The following is a 13076-nucleotide window of genomic DNA, read 5'->3' on the forward strand; positions in this document are numbered from 1 at the left end:
GCCGCCCCTCGGCATCTCAGCGTTGTGATATTTTTTGTTTTGTTTGATAGCAGTTGAATTAGAAAGCACTATTTCTATTTCTTTGAGACTTCGAAAAGAAACATTTGATATCTAGGAGTAATCAACAGTAAATCTATGGAGTTCAGTAATTCTGAGCCATCGATCTCAGGCCTATCGTCGCGCCAAGACTTCCGTGTTTTTTGAGCTCCAGCTTCCCGCCCTTCGATCTTCCAACCTTTTCCACCTCCCGGCCATGGAGTGCTAAGTTGATTAACCTTGTCAATCGATCATGGCGAAAATCTACAAAGACTCAAGGGTGGACCTTCGGCCCTACTCGCCGACCACGGTTGCCAATATCCAGATTCCCACTCAAGAGCCCGTCGCCCGTCGCCCACGCTTTTCCATCTCATCCACCTCCGAGGAGCCCCCAATCGCCAAAGACGAAGATGAGTTCTCCAGGCGCTACCTTGCGACACAGGGCGAGGTCTACTTCCGAAAGCGCAGAGTCTATCCGAGGACATTCTTGTGGAGGGTCATTAATGACAACAAAGTGCTAGAGATCCAGTGCGCCGACCTGACAAAGGGCGGTACGGAAGTCTATGAATACAATGTTACTCTGCGCTTGGACTTCCAGGAGCAGATCCTCCCCTTTGGAGTTGAATTGTCCGACTCCGCGGACCACGAAATTATCAGTCTCTTTGTGATTACCGCCTCCAAGCACCTTCACACACTCTCCTTGCGCCCTGAGTTCTTCCGCCGAACCTCTTCGATCGACGAAAATGTCAGGGATTGGTGCAAGACCTTCCTCCCTGCCCCTCTGGCCTTTTCGAACCCCCACCGCCTACACGCGAGCAGTCCCCTGGAATTGTTTATCTCTCTCGACAATGGCGCGCTACTGCGGCTGACCCGGAGAGCCGGCGAGGATGGTGAGTACATTTCTTTCATTTTCTGCCTTTGCGATCCCCAACTGACTCATTATTTTGTGAAATAGGTTCCCATTGGTCGCCTCTCACCTTTGACGAACGAACTTGGGGCTCTTCAATTCGAGGCCTCGTCAAATGGCACGCCCCCTCCTCGATCAGACACGACGGACGCAACCTTGATTTAAACGTTGCAAATGCGATTGCCACCACTTCAGACGAGACCCATGTGTTCGCAATTTGTTTGAATCATACTCTCAAGATTTGGAACCTCGCAACCAACAAGCTAGCGGCTACGAAGGATCTTCTTGGACGCTCACTTCAAGATCCAGATCTTGCACCGTACACTTTGAATCCCGCCGAGACATCATTCATGCGCGTATTCAATGCCGAGCGAGCAATGGACGGTGGCCATCGCTTCTATGTCGTCACGTATTCGCCATTCGAGGATGGCAAGTTCAAGTTTTGGGCTGTCAAGGGCGGCTTGACATCTGAACTTGTAATTGAGGACCTTTTTGCTGATAATGTTTTCCGACCTGTTGACCCTGATGCCACGGGTAACATGTTTTGGAGCATTGCTGACTTCCAGATCAAAACTCGGGAAGAAGGCAAAGGAATGGAGCTGTGGGTGCTCTGGAGAAACCACGGCCTTTACCAACTGTACACCCTCCATTTCGATCTTCAGACTCTGGTTACGGATTGGGCTACCAAATGGGTTTCGACGACATTTGAAACGCATCGACAAGACCCTCCGCCTTCTCTTGTCGTTGATGATGTAGTCGACCCCACCGAAAAATGGCTAGAATACCTCATGCAACCGAATAGATATTTGCCCGAGGTCCTTGAGACTGCTCTGGCCGTCTATCAGGAAGCTATCAAACCATTATCTTCAGTTTCACCTGGGGGACTCAAAAAGAGTCTGCCTTTAGTGGAACGACTCTGCTCCACAATTGCAGCGGCAGTTTCTCTTCGGAAATTTGCGGATGAGGAGATGGACTACTCCCGCTATACTTCAGATACGGACTCGAAGTGGCGCCAGTTCTGGCAAGTTGCGGAAGATCTCAATAAACGCCGGTTCGAGCCGATCTCTCTCGCCTACGACTCGTACACCGATATGCCGTGGCTTCTTCTGTCTGATTCTTGCGCTGTGGTGCGCGAGTGCAGTATTACTGAACTCTTCCTGCACAATTCCAGCACCGAACTAAAGGACGCAGTGCCAAAGATGGTGGACCGTTGGAGGCATCGAAATGTTGCAAGGGAGCTGGGCCCGAAATTCGAAACAGCCTCTGGATTGTTGAAAGTGGCGTCCGATTTCCGAAAGAGATTCTCTCCAGAGCTTGATGGGGCATGCCGAGCAGCTCTGCAGGCCGAAATATTTTCTGAGCCTTCTTCCTCGATCTTGGACCGCATGGATAACTTCCGGGAGCGCTGTGACTTTACCAATCAAATCTCTAACAAGGCCTTTGACAGCCTCGATGCAGCCTTAAGTGAACACATGAAAACTGATTGTTTATCTATGGATGCTTTCCTCACTATAATTCAAACTGCGTCGCTTCACTTCTGCGGAGAGGACTCGGAACTTGCATCAACATGCTTTGGTGCCCGAGTTCTTGTCAGTGGTGCACAAGAGACCATCTCTATCTCGCGTCAAATCTTTTATGATCTGTTAATCCTTGTCACATTCGTGGATGGCGAATGGGAACAAACAAGCAAGTCTGACTTTGATGCGTCCGGTCTTTTCTCAACCCTCGTCGATCTCCTACGTGAATATGAGATGATGGCCTGGCTCAGCTCAAATGTCCGCAAGTGTCCTGACAAAGCAAAGTCCCGCGTTGACTCGTCGACCCATAGATCCTCACTCAAAGATAGCAGCTCGAAGGTCAAGGGTCAGCGAACTGCAAGCATTCTTGAAGATCTTTTTGTGGCCGTTATCAAGCCTCAGCAAGCAATTGACTCCCCACAAAGCTACACATTGACTTTGGGCATCAGGGATGTTGTGGCATGGATCACCCGCGAAGGCGAGGTGAACTATCAAAACGCAGTGGCTCACATTCAATGTGATTTGATCGCAAAGAATAACATCGACCTCGCGTGGGATTTCCTTCGTTTCCAAGCAAGTACATCCTGGTCAACCTACGTTAAGGGTCGTCTGCATGTGGCCATGTCAGAATTCGATGCTGCGGCTATTTACTTCCGGAAGGCAGCCTATTTGCTTTGTATGTATCTCCTAGTATATCCCGATCTTCATTTAGCCCTGCTAACCTACATACAGCTTGCGGAAAGCCAATGGGCAATCTTTCCGACATGTCAGCAGAGCTCTTAGATCTTCTCGATGTCGATTGCTTCCACAACGGTCTTGCGAAATATTACCAGCATGTTCTTTCGATCTTCGAGAAAGTGCGCTCATACTCCCATGTCGCGGACTTTGCCAGCCTGGCGCTGCAAGCCCTCGACTCTGAAGTCTGGGCTGAGCAAGACTCTGAATACCCGGGCGTACGCGATGATCTGCTGTCACGTCTGTTCACTGGAGCCCTCAAGACTTGTCAATTTGACCAGGCATACTCCGCTCTGGCTAGATTGCAGGATCTTAAATTACAAAAGTCCGAGCTTACAGAGCTGATCTCCACCATTATAGCAGTCTCTGGACCTGGCACTGCTGGCCTGAAGCAGATTCTCCGTTTCCCTACCTCACTAGTTCCCAACATCGCCTCCTTCGTCGATGAGATCCTCGTTCACCTGACTCACAAACAGACCACCAATATTTCCTGGTTAGATGCGGATAACAAGTTTTTCCCAGCCTTCCCCGATTACACCCGCATTCTACAGGCTTATCGCATTGCCCGCGGTGACTACCGCGGCGCTGCTGAGATCGCCTACGGCAACGTCCAGCGTCTCCGCAAAGCACGCGATGCCCCTTCATCAGCCTTGACCCGCAAAGGAAGGGGAGCGGACGATGCCGCCTGGTCGCCAGTTGAAGAAGATGATGCCGAAAGCAAGGAAATTCGGCATGAGCTGCTGTCACTAATCAATCTCCTCGCTTGCGTCGACAAGAGCGAAGCCTACATCCTCGTCGAGAACGGTCCTCCGATCAACGCCGGTCCGATCTCTCCCCGCGAAAGACGCCCAAGCACTCACGCCGACGAAGACGGAAACATCTCGATGGAGGATGTCGACGTGGCTTCCCCTACACCACTCGGAGGCAGGCGCCGACCCTCCAATGCCGTGGCTTTCGCACCCACCCACCACAGAGGCAGCAGCAAGTCATCCGCCATTGAACGGCGCAACAGCATTGTGTCTTTTGAAGTCCCTGCGACGAACCACTTGCTCAAGCGCCGTATTATCGTCACGCTCGAGCATCTGCGTCGAGAATTCCAGTCTGAACTCGATCGTGTCAGCCGGATTGAGCGTGGGGATTGGGAATTTGGTCTTCTTGATGAGGAGAAGGACGTGGATAATGACGACACGATGGGTCTGTAGTTGGGCTTTGCGGTGAATTTATCTACGACTTTGCATTTTGGCCCTGGGGGCTGCAGCCTCCGTTTTCGAATTTGATCTTCTTTTATTCCAATGTATGGTATCTGTCGGTGTTTCTCTTTGTTCTTAGGGTAGTCTTCCACTATTGGATGGGGTGCAAAATATCATTTGCTTTTCTCTTTACTTCTCGTTTATTTTTTGCTCGCTTTCTTGTAAATTGATTGATATATAGATGATTTAAGGTTGTACCGTAGAGCCATCGTGTGCAGGCCGACATTTGAAGACAGCGATGTTTGCTGTGATGTGAGGTATGTATGTCGGTGCCAGCTCGACTTGTCCTTAAAAATGCACGTATTAAGGGATGAATGATGGAGGTAAAGTACCTGCATAACAAGCTACATGAGTGAAAAATATATATTCTCCAACTCATTTTTGTCGCATCAACTCCAGGAGACATATGTTCCAAAATGAGGCCACAAGCGATGAGAGTTTAACTAAGGACTCAGAATCTACCTGGTTACCCATGAAACACTCCTAGGATCAACAACATTCAGAATGATATACTAGCAGACATGCAAATTCCACGAGAGTCAGGAGTCGGATTTAGCAGATGGCTATAAGTATTACACGTAAAAAGCGATCAAACACGTTAACGAGAGTCAAGAAGGAGATAGTCATCACAGCCAGGAATAAAGATAAAAAGTCACAAACATGAGCATGAAAATGAACATGAACAACAGTAGATCAATGCCAGTGATCTAAACCAAGAAAGAGCAGTATGTCGATGTCGATATATACCTCGAAAAAGGGAATGTGAGAGATTGGCGCCCCAAAAAAAACCAAGACGCTCCAACCTGCAAAGAAACAATCAAACAACCGAACCCTCAATAGCACAAATATTCGCAAGTAATCGAGAAATAAAACAATTAGTCCGATTCTTCGGTCGCCATAGCGCTCGCATACAATTTGCTGAAGTGCGACTTGGGTTCGGCAAGGAGCGCGTATGGCTCACCGTTCTCCACAATCTGACCTGCATCTAGAACGACGATGCGATCGAAATCGAGGATCGTATCGAGTTTATGGGCGACAGCAATGATGGTATGGTTACAGAATTTTTCTCTGATGACCCGCTGCATGATTTCGTCTGTTTTGGTGTCGATGCTGTGAATGTTAGTTTTATTCCGCAGCAAGGGGTGTGGATATGTGAATATTGATATAATCGCAAAACGCAAAAGAGATCTCCGCTCGGACGATGCCGCATCCATGCAGGGGGGTTTGGTGCAAGAAGGCAATGATTGTGAAAAGTGGGGAGACCGGTGTGAGGGGAACAGGGAAATGACTTACTTGCTCGTTGCCTCATCGAGGATGAGGATGTTGCCCGGGCGAAGAAGCGCGCGCGCAAGGCAGAAAAGCTGCTTTTGGCCGTGCGACAGGTGGACGTCGTCCACTTCGGTGTCCAGATTCCCCTTTTCTTGAATAGCAGGGAGGAGCTGGACGCTCTTGAGTGCTGCCAAGATGTCTCGGTCGGAATGACTTCCTGTTGGATCGGCGTTCAACCGAACACTGCCCTTGAATAGGAGTGAGTCCTGGGAGACACCGTTGATGCGTGAGCGGATTTCTCGTCGCGGAAGTCGACTGATGTCCACTCCGTCCACGGTGATGGTGCCGCTGGTTAGTTCCATCATCCGGAAGATGCTCATGATCATGGATGTCTTGCCGCTGTAGGGGTCTAAGGTTAGAATAGAACTCGTAGCGGACTGTTTGAATTATGGATTCTTCTTACCTTCCTGTTCGTCCACAAATGCCAACTTTATCGCCTGCCTGCACAGTGAGAGAAACGTCCTTGAGAACTGGCTCCGAGGGTCTGTAAGCTGCAGAGACAGCATGGAAGCTGACTGCACCATTTGAGGGCCAGTTAGGTGGTACATCTTGGTCTTCACCGGGCTTGTCTTCTGACTGGACAGTTGTGGTGAAGTCCTTGATACGCTGGATGGAACCAATGTGTGTCTCCAAATTGGTCCAGAAGGTCACCAGAAGCTTGATGCTCTGACTGAATTGGATGACATTCAAGAGAGCGACACCAACAGAGCCTGCACTGAGGGACGTCCCACGCAGCACAACGACCAGAACAATCAGTAGAACGGCGATTCCTGCCACGACCATGTCCAGCGACAGAGTGAGCCAGCGCTGGATAGCGAACATAAAGTAGAAGGGTCGCTGTGAGTGGTCTAGAAGAGCGATATTCTTCTTTTCCATGTCATGCTGCCACCCGAAGGCCCGCAGGGTCACAAGGCCTTGAAGACAGTCGGTGAAATGCGAATATAGTGGAGCCTTAGCCTCGATATCCAAGTATCGAAGTTGTCGTGAAGTGCATAAATACATCTTCTGAATTAGGAAAAGGATACCAAGAACGATCGGGAAGGATATAGCCGCGTAAGTGGAAGAGACGCCAATTAATGCCATCTGTGCCAGACAGAGGAAAAATGTGGCGACAGTGTTGATGGCGGCGATGGGGAGCTCCATGTCAATAAGCTGCAAATCTTGACTGAATCTGTTGAGGATGGCACCACTGTCGGTGCTGGAGAAGAACAGCATCGGAGCACTGAGGACAGTGGTCAACAACTTGCGGTGGAAGTTCTCGCCGGACTTTGGGACCATGGTAATAATCATTTGCCAGCAGCCAACAATCAATGCGAGCATAGCAACACAGCCAAGCATCACGTAGATACCAAGATAATGGGCGATCTCCTTCTTGTGATTCTCGGTGTCGGATTTGGCCCACCATTTCAGCCAAATGCTGGGGAACGATATGCAGAAGACAAAGCCAGCCATTGCGACCATGAAAATAATTGCAGGGAGCCATCCGATAGCATTGACGTAGTATGCATAGATTCCAAGATCACCGCCACCGTTGTAGTTCTCTGGCTCGTCAACCACTATCTCCTTTTCTTTCTGTACAGTGTCGACGCTGCTATAACTGGGAGAGTCGGAGAACCGCTTGGGCTTGTAATGCCAGTCAGGCAGCCCAAGTCCAAAGCTTGACACATATCCACCAGTTTTGTTGAGAGAAACAAAACTTCCCTGTTCAGAGATCCGACCATCTGGGTCCAAGACAATAATGAGATCGGAGTACGGAAGGCGTTTGACAGAAGAGGAGGCGACGATGACCGAAGACCCAATCTCTTTCAAAAGGCCTCGGGGCCCGAAAAGGCTGTGGAAGATGTGGTTCTCAGTGGTAGCGTCGAGACCGCTGAGGGCGTCATCGAGGATAATAATCTTTCTCCGGGCATAGACTGCGCGCGCAAGCGCAATACGTTGGCTTTGACCACCACTGAGGGCAATTCCTTTGCTTCCGATAACAGCAGAATCTCCACGGGGAAATTGTGCAAGATCTTCCTCCAGAGCACAAGCCCGAATCACAGATTCATACCATCTAGAATCGTAGTCAGACATCGCAATGATGCTTTCTTTGATGGTGCCATTCATATGCCACGGAGTCTGATCACAGTATGCAACGCTGGGGGATGATAGTTCAACCTTGCCATCAGCACTGGGGATTTCCCCAAGAAGAGCTTTGAGCAAAGTAGACTTGCCACAACCAGATGGTCCAATGAGAACCGTGAAGCTGCCTTGGGGGATAGTCATTGTAATGTCCTTGAGAATTGGTCCCTTGTCAGCCTCCCATCCAAAGCTTCCATTCTGGACCATGACAGCGTTTGTAGAAGACAGAGCGCTCGAGCGACCAAGAGATTCCACAGAATCCGAGGTATTGGAAGACAGCTCAAGGTCTTTGGCCGTTGACAGCACCCGCTTCTCACCAATATTGTCGAGGAAGAGAGCTTTAGAGAGGCTACTCCTGCGATCGGAGTGTTCCTCTTTATCCAAGAATTGTTGAATGCGCTGGAAGGAACCGACGCCGCCGGCAAAAGACATCAGTGCCATCACCAAGGTTAGGAGAGGGTCTGCGAGAAGGGAGAAGAGCGACAAAGATGTGAAGACACGAGAAACACTCAAGGACTCGCTAGAGGTACCAACATAAATGCCGAAGGTGAAGATTGGAGCAAAAATGCGAGTCAACCAAGCGAAAGCCATGTTATATACAAGAAGGGTACGGAACTTCTTGGAAATGTCCAACTCGCTAATGCGGAGGCCATGAACGAACTTCATGAAGGAGTTTTGCAAGCCGAGCATCTTGACTCCCTTTATCGATCCAAGCATCCCTGAAGTAGAGGAGATGCGCTTCTCAATAGCTTCTAACCACTGAGCTTGCCGTGCGACCACAAAGGACATACCGATCAAGGATCCAACGAGAGCGAATAGGGCAACGCAAACGGGCACAACGCAGGAGATTCCGAGCTGGATTTGAAGAAGGTAGATGGCCAAAGCGATCTCAACGGAATTTGCCCAGATTTCGTGCATGGTCTGCCATCCCTGCGTGATGCGCTCGACATCTGCACTCATCAAGGTGAGCGAATTGGCAGGATCGGTCTCCCCGAGCGTCAAACAGCTGGCTTTCTTGTACAGCATTGTGACAAGTACACCGCGGACCATAGTAATACCGCGGTAAGTGAGGTGTTGATACTGGCCCATTGAAACCCCCATCCCGGTGTAAACCATGAAATAGGCGCCAATGAGGCCATATCCAATGTTTTCGGTTTCCTTGCTCACGGGTGAATTGAAGAAAGACAGCGATCTTTCCAATAGCAACGGCTGACAGAAGTTGAAGGCCACAACACATGCCCTGGCAGGAACAGCTGCTAGCAAGGGCCATTTGACAGCCTTCAATGACTCCCACTGGAGAGTGTTGGATGACTTATTTGTGACTGAGTGAACATTAGCAATGGGAATCCCCGCGGGGGAGTCAAGACAAGTATTTACCTTTGCTCCATTTCACTTCGAATTGAGCTAGTAATCGCTCGGAACTCAATTCCTTATCCAAAAGGAATAGGTCTTCCACATGGAGCGAACCGGTGAAGCCAATCTTGAACAGCGGGTTCAGCCACCAGAACACAGCGCGGTTATAGAAACCCGCAGTGGCCTCGGGGGGATAGCTAGCATATTCTGACTGAAGGATGTGTCTCTTCTCCACAGCTTCGAGAACGAAAAGAACCAGTTTGACGCCCACTGCTACCGTCGTGATGATAGCAATGGTATCATTGAATGTGTCCACGCTGCGCAGCCACAGCGTCCTAGACCGGGCGATATCGAAAAGCAGGCTGCAGAAGAGGTACGTGTTCAAAATAAACGACGGTCTCACAGAGCGCGTGTGCTCTGCATACGAAAGCAGGCCGAGCGCAAGTACGCCGATTGTCAAGATGACATTGGCTGGTACCGATGTCCTGGTGCTGTCGGCTGCCGGAAGTGCCCATAGGGCGGTCTGGGCAATTTGGAGGCCCAAGAGGGCAAACCAAGCAGCCTGTGAAGACGAAACAATTAGAACGTTGGATTTCTCAGGTGGAGTTTACGCTATTGTCCAATTCCAGGTCGCATGTAGGCCGTGGAAGCACAGTCAAGGCAGACTTACAAGTTTGGCCAGGACCAGCCAGGATCCAACAACCTTGTTTTGCGTTTGCGAGAGATGCCACAGGCGGACAGGAATAGTTATTAGTATTAATAGAATAGGTAAAATTTCAAGAATGGTCTCTTCAAATAAGAGAGAGAAATCAAATCCTCCGCGGCACGATCCAGCATCAATACGCAAGGTATTGTCTAGATCGCGGCACGAAGGCCCCGAAGGACGAGAGGATGTCATGTTCTACCTCGAACCACCTGGCGACGAAGGATGGTTGAAGAGAAGAAAGACGCAGTACCCAGTGGTACGGGGAATTAGAATTCAAAAGAGTGTATGGGTTAAGAAACTTGCATGACTTAGGGGAACTTTGGGGCTTTTGGACGCATCAGAAAGTGACATTAACGTAGTGCTTTAAACTAGCATAACAACATAAGCACTGGCACTCCGTACATAGGGCTAAGACATCACCGTATCCCTCTGCACAGGAGCTGACTACATCTAGGAGAATTATAACTCTGAGCCTGCCTTTTTGGAGCCTGTTACTGGCTACCTGCACCCAAGTGGGCATGGAACACAACTGTTGATGCAACCATCTTAGAATGCTATTACTAGAATTACTTGGCGAGATCATCTAGACTCGGGTTATGTGCCGCTCTATGGCGATTGATCCAGCCGCTCCCCATTTGGGGTCATGTTGGTTCATTTTTTTATATTTATGCACGCTTCTTTTTCGGTCTTATTTATTTCCCCCATATTTCCGTGTTTCTGCCTCTACTCCGTATGCCATACCCCAATTAATGATTTCATACCTCAAACCATCCTGATCTCAGGCTTTGCGGTACTCATTTCCCCCTTGGGGATGTGGGGGATGCACTGGCATCACTAGATCTTTCGCCCCTGGAATCAAGGCAACTTTGGGCAAAAGCCGAGCAACACGAGGGAGTCCTACCTTGCAGGAAGAAACTAATGTCGAACGGACCAATAACGGATGTGCTTCCAAGTCGTGGCCAAAAGGGCCAAGACCCAGTCTGGAAAATCGCAATGAAAAAAAAAAAAGAAGGAAAAAAAAAGCGCCCAGGTGAGGGTGACAAGCCTCAATCTGTATGATGGCAGATCCTCCGCTTTGGGCTTGGACATTCATTTATTTTGGCTTTTTAGATGAATTTCGCATCTTTATTTTTACTCTGCCGATCATGTCCTCGTATCACTGTATCGTTAGGGAGTAGAGATCAATTATATGTACGAAGTACTCCGTCCAAGTTGTAAATATCTATACATCACTCTCAAACCTTGACCGCATGGCAGAAGCTGAAGTCAGACCGACGCAGATTGTCTCCAATGAAAAAGGAAGAAATAAGAACCAAAATAAAATGGAAAATGAGGCGACTCACCCATTTTCGTCACGATTGCAATCTCCAATCTCCGATCTCGACCGTCTCCAAGCGCTGTCATGTACTGACTCGGTAGTGGCGGGGATTAGCTTCTCGGGGCATCCGGGCCAATCGTCCCTTTTTACCAAACCAGAAGCCGGCTTTCGACGTTGGAACCCTTCGGAATTTTATCGGTTGACGTCGGGGTTGCGTCCAAATTTCAATTTTGGCCAACTAACTTGAAATCCTGCATCTTCCAAGACGTGCTCGTGGGGGGAAGCGGGCCAATCTGCACGGCTCGGGATCTGTACCTACGTCGCCGCCTGACCTTGATGACAGTTCATCGCTCGAACCGGGGTACCCCTGTTTTTATTTGTATTATTCTTTGCCCTGAGGTTGATCGGTGGCAAAAACCGGTGCATAACCCCCACTCTGCCTGGGAATCCGGTTATGCTTATGCACAGGATTCCACCGGGGCATTTGGAGTTAGGAGTAGAGACAATATCTACGAAGTATATGTAGATGGACATCCGACAATATAACCGATCTTCTATGGTAGGGTGCAGAAACCTTGTTCAACCATCCCATTCAGCTGTCATTTTGACTATGGCCATTGTCCATCATCATGGACTAGCTCGCACTAAAGGTTCGTACTAACCCCAAAGAGGACTCGACTCAGGTCCTCTAGCCCGAACTCATTCGGATGAGAACCGGTTTGCTGTGATTTCCCACTAATCTCGGCCATTCCCGTGTAGGTGAGAGAATCTTGGAATCGTCGGTATTTCCATAGATGCAAAGTCTCCATCTCACAATATGGAGGACTTCTGGAAGTGGAATTCGCCCCCAATGTACGGAGTACTTGGCAACATCAGCTTATTAGTGCATTGCAAATGTACGTTCCAGATCGTGCTTATCATGTTTACGAAAGCGAAATGAGAAAAAGAAAACATGCTCCCAAGAAATCCCCTCACCCTCCCCGGCCCCAAAAAAAAAAAAAAAAAAAAACACCTTGGTACCTGGCGACGTTGCTAAGGGCGCATGTTTTGCAAACCACAAACCACCCAACGATATATGTATGTATATATATATATCTATTTTTTTTTCACGGGCCTTTTCAGAGTGGATTCTCATCAAAAAGGGGCTATTGAACCTGGGGCACTATTCGATATATAAAATTATGCCAAGTCGACAGGTCGCGGGATTCGGTTACGCCCGCATCCCTTGATGACCCTTGCAGCATCCCAGGGCTCCGTGTGGCTTATGGGATTTCCCGTACTCCGTTCACATCTTTCCACAAAAATTTCATTACGTCTGACCATGGGGCCTTTATAAACTTGCGAATGAGAATCTGGGAATCTTCCTGGTTTATTGCCGTCCAATAGAACTTCACTTTAACCGAAGACTTCGTGCTATTTACACCCTGCGCGCATTGGGATTTTCGGGTTCGTAGATCGGGGGATCCGGGATGGGAAGGGATACTGACCTGATCTATGTGGTAGGCAATCGCCCCCACAAGACATTTTCATTTTCATTTTCATTTTCATTTCCATCTTTTCATCTTTGCATCTTTTCTTCTATTTGTCTATTTTTTTTTTTCATTTTTTTTCCCTTTCTTCTTTTCCTCTTTTCCCAAGCGGATCCAAGACGTGAAGTGTCAGACGGGGACGCATCAACTTTCCGATCATTGGGCGGATCCGCACTTCTACTGGCACCCTCGCTGCGATAGTGCCTGAACTGCGCGGTAAATCCATGATTACCTCGCCACACCTTACTGATGCGGGATTCTCATTTTTCCATGTC

The 13076-nt window shown here is 49.0% G+C and overlaps 2 protein-coding genes across 2 annotated transcripts; one reads left to right on the forward strand and one right to left on the reverse strand.

The window, feature by feature from the left end:
• Positions 1-289: 289 nt before the first annotated feature.
• On the forward strand, positions 290-4397 carry N7457_000763 (nucleoporin Nup120/160; the record flags this gene model as incomplete). Its single annotated transcript, XM_057171831.1, has 3 exons — positions 290-926; positions 992-3136; positions 3193-4397. 3 exons carry the CDS (start codon positions 290-292, stop codon positions 4395-4397), a joined length of 3987 nt encoding a protein of 1328 aa, XP_057035734.1.
• Positions 4398-5320: 923 nt separating this feature from the next.
• abcB (uncharacterized protein) lies at positions 5321-10146 on the reverse strand (the record flags this gene model as incomplete). Its single annotated transcript, XM_057171832.1, has 5 exons — positions 5321-5555; positions 5739-6113; positions 6178-9217; positions 9273-9810; positions 9919-10146. The coding sequence occupies 5 exons, from the start codon at positions 10144-10146 to the stop codon at positions 5321-5323; spliced, it is 4416 nt and encodes a 1471-aa protein (XP_057035735.1).
• Between the last annotated feature and the right edge of the window lie 2930 nt (positions 10147-13076).

Source organism: Penicillium paradoxum (genome assembly GCF_028828445.1).
Source record: "Penicillium paradoxum strain IBT 22861 chromosome Unknown utg000002l_segment0_segment0, whole genome shotgun sequence".
NCBI lineage: Eukaryota > Fungi > Ascomycota > Eurotiomycetes > Eurotiales > Aspergillaceae > Penicillium > Penicillium paradoxum.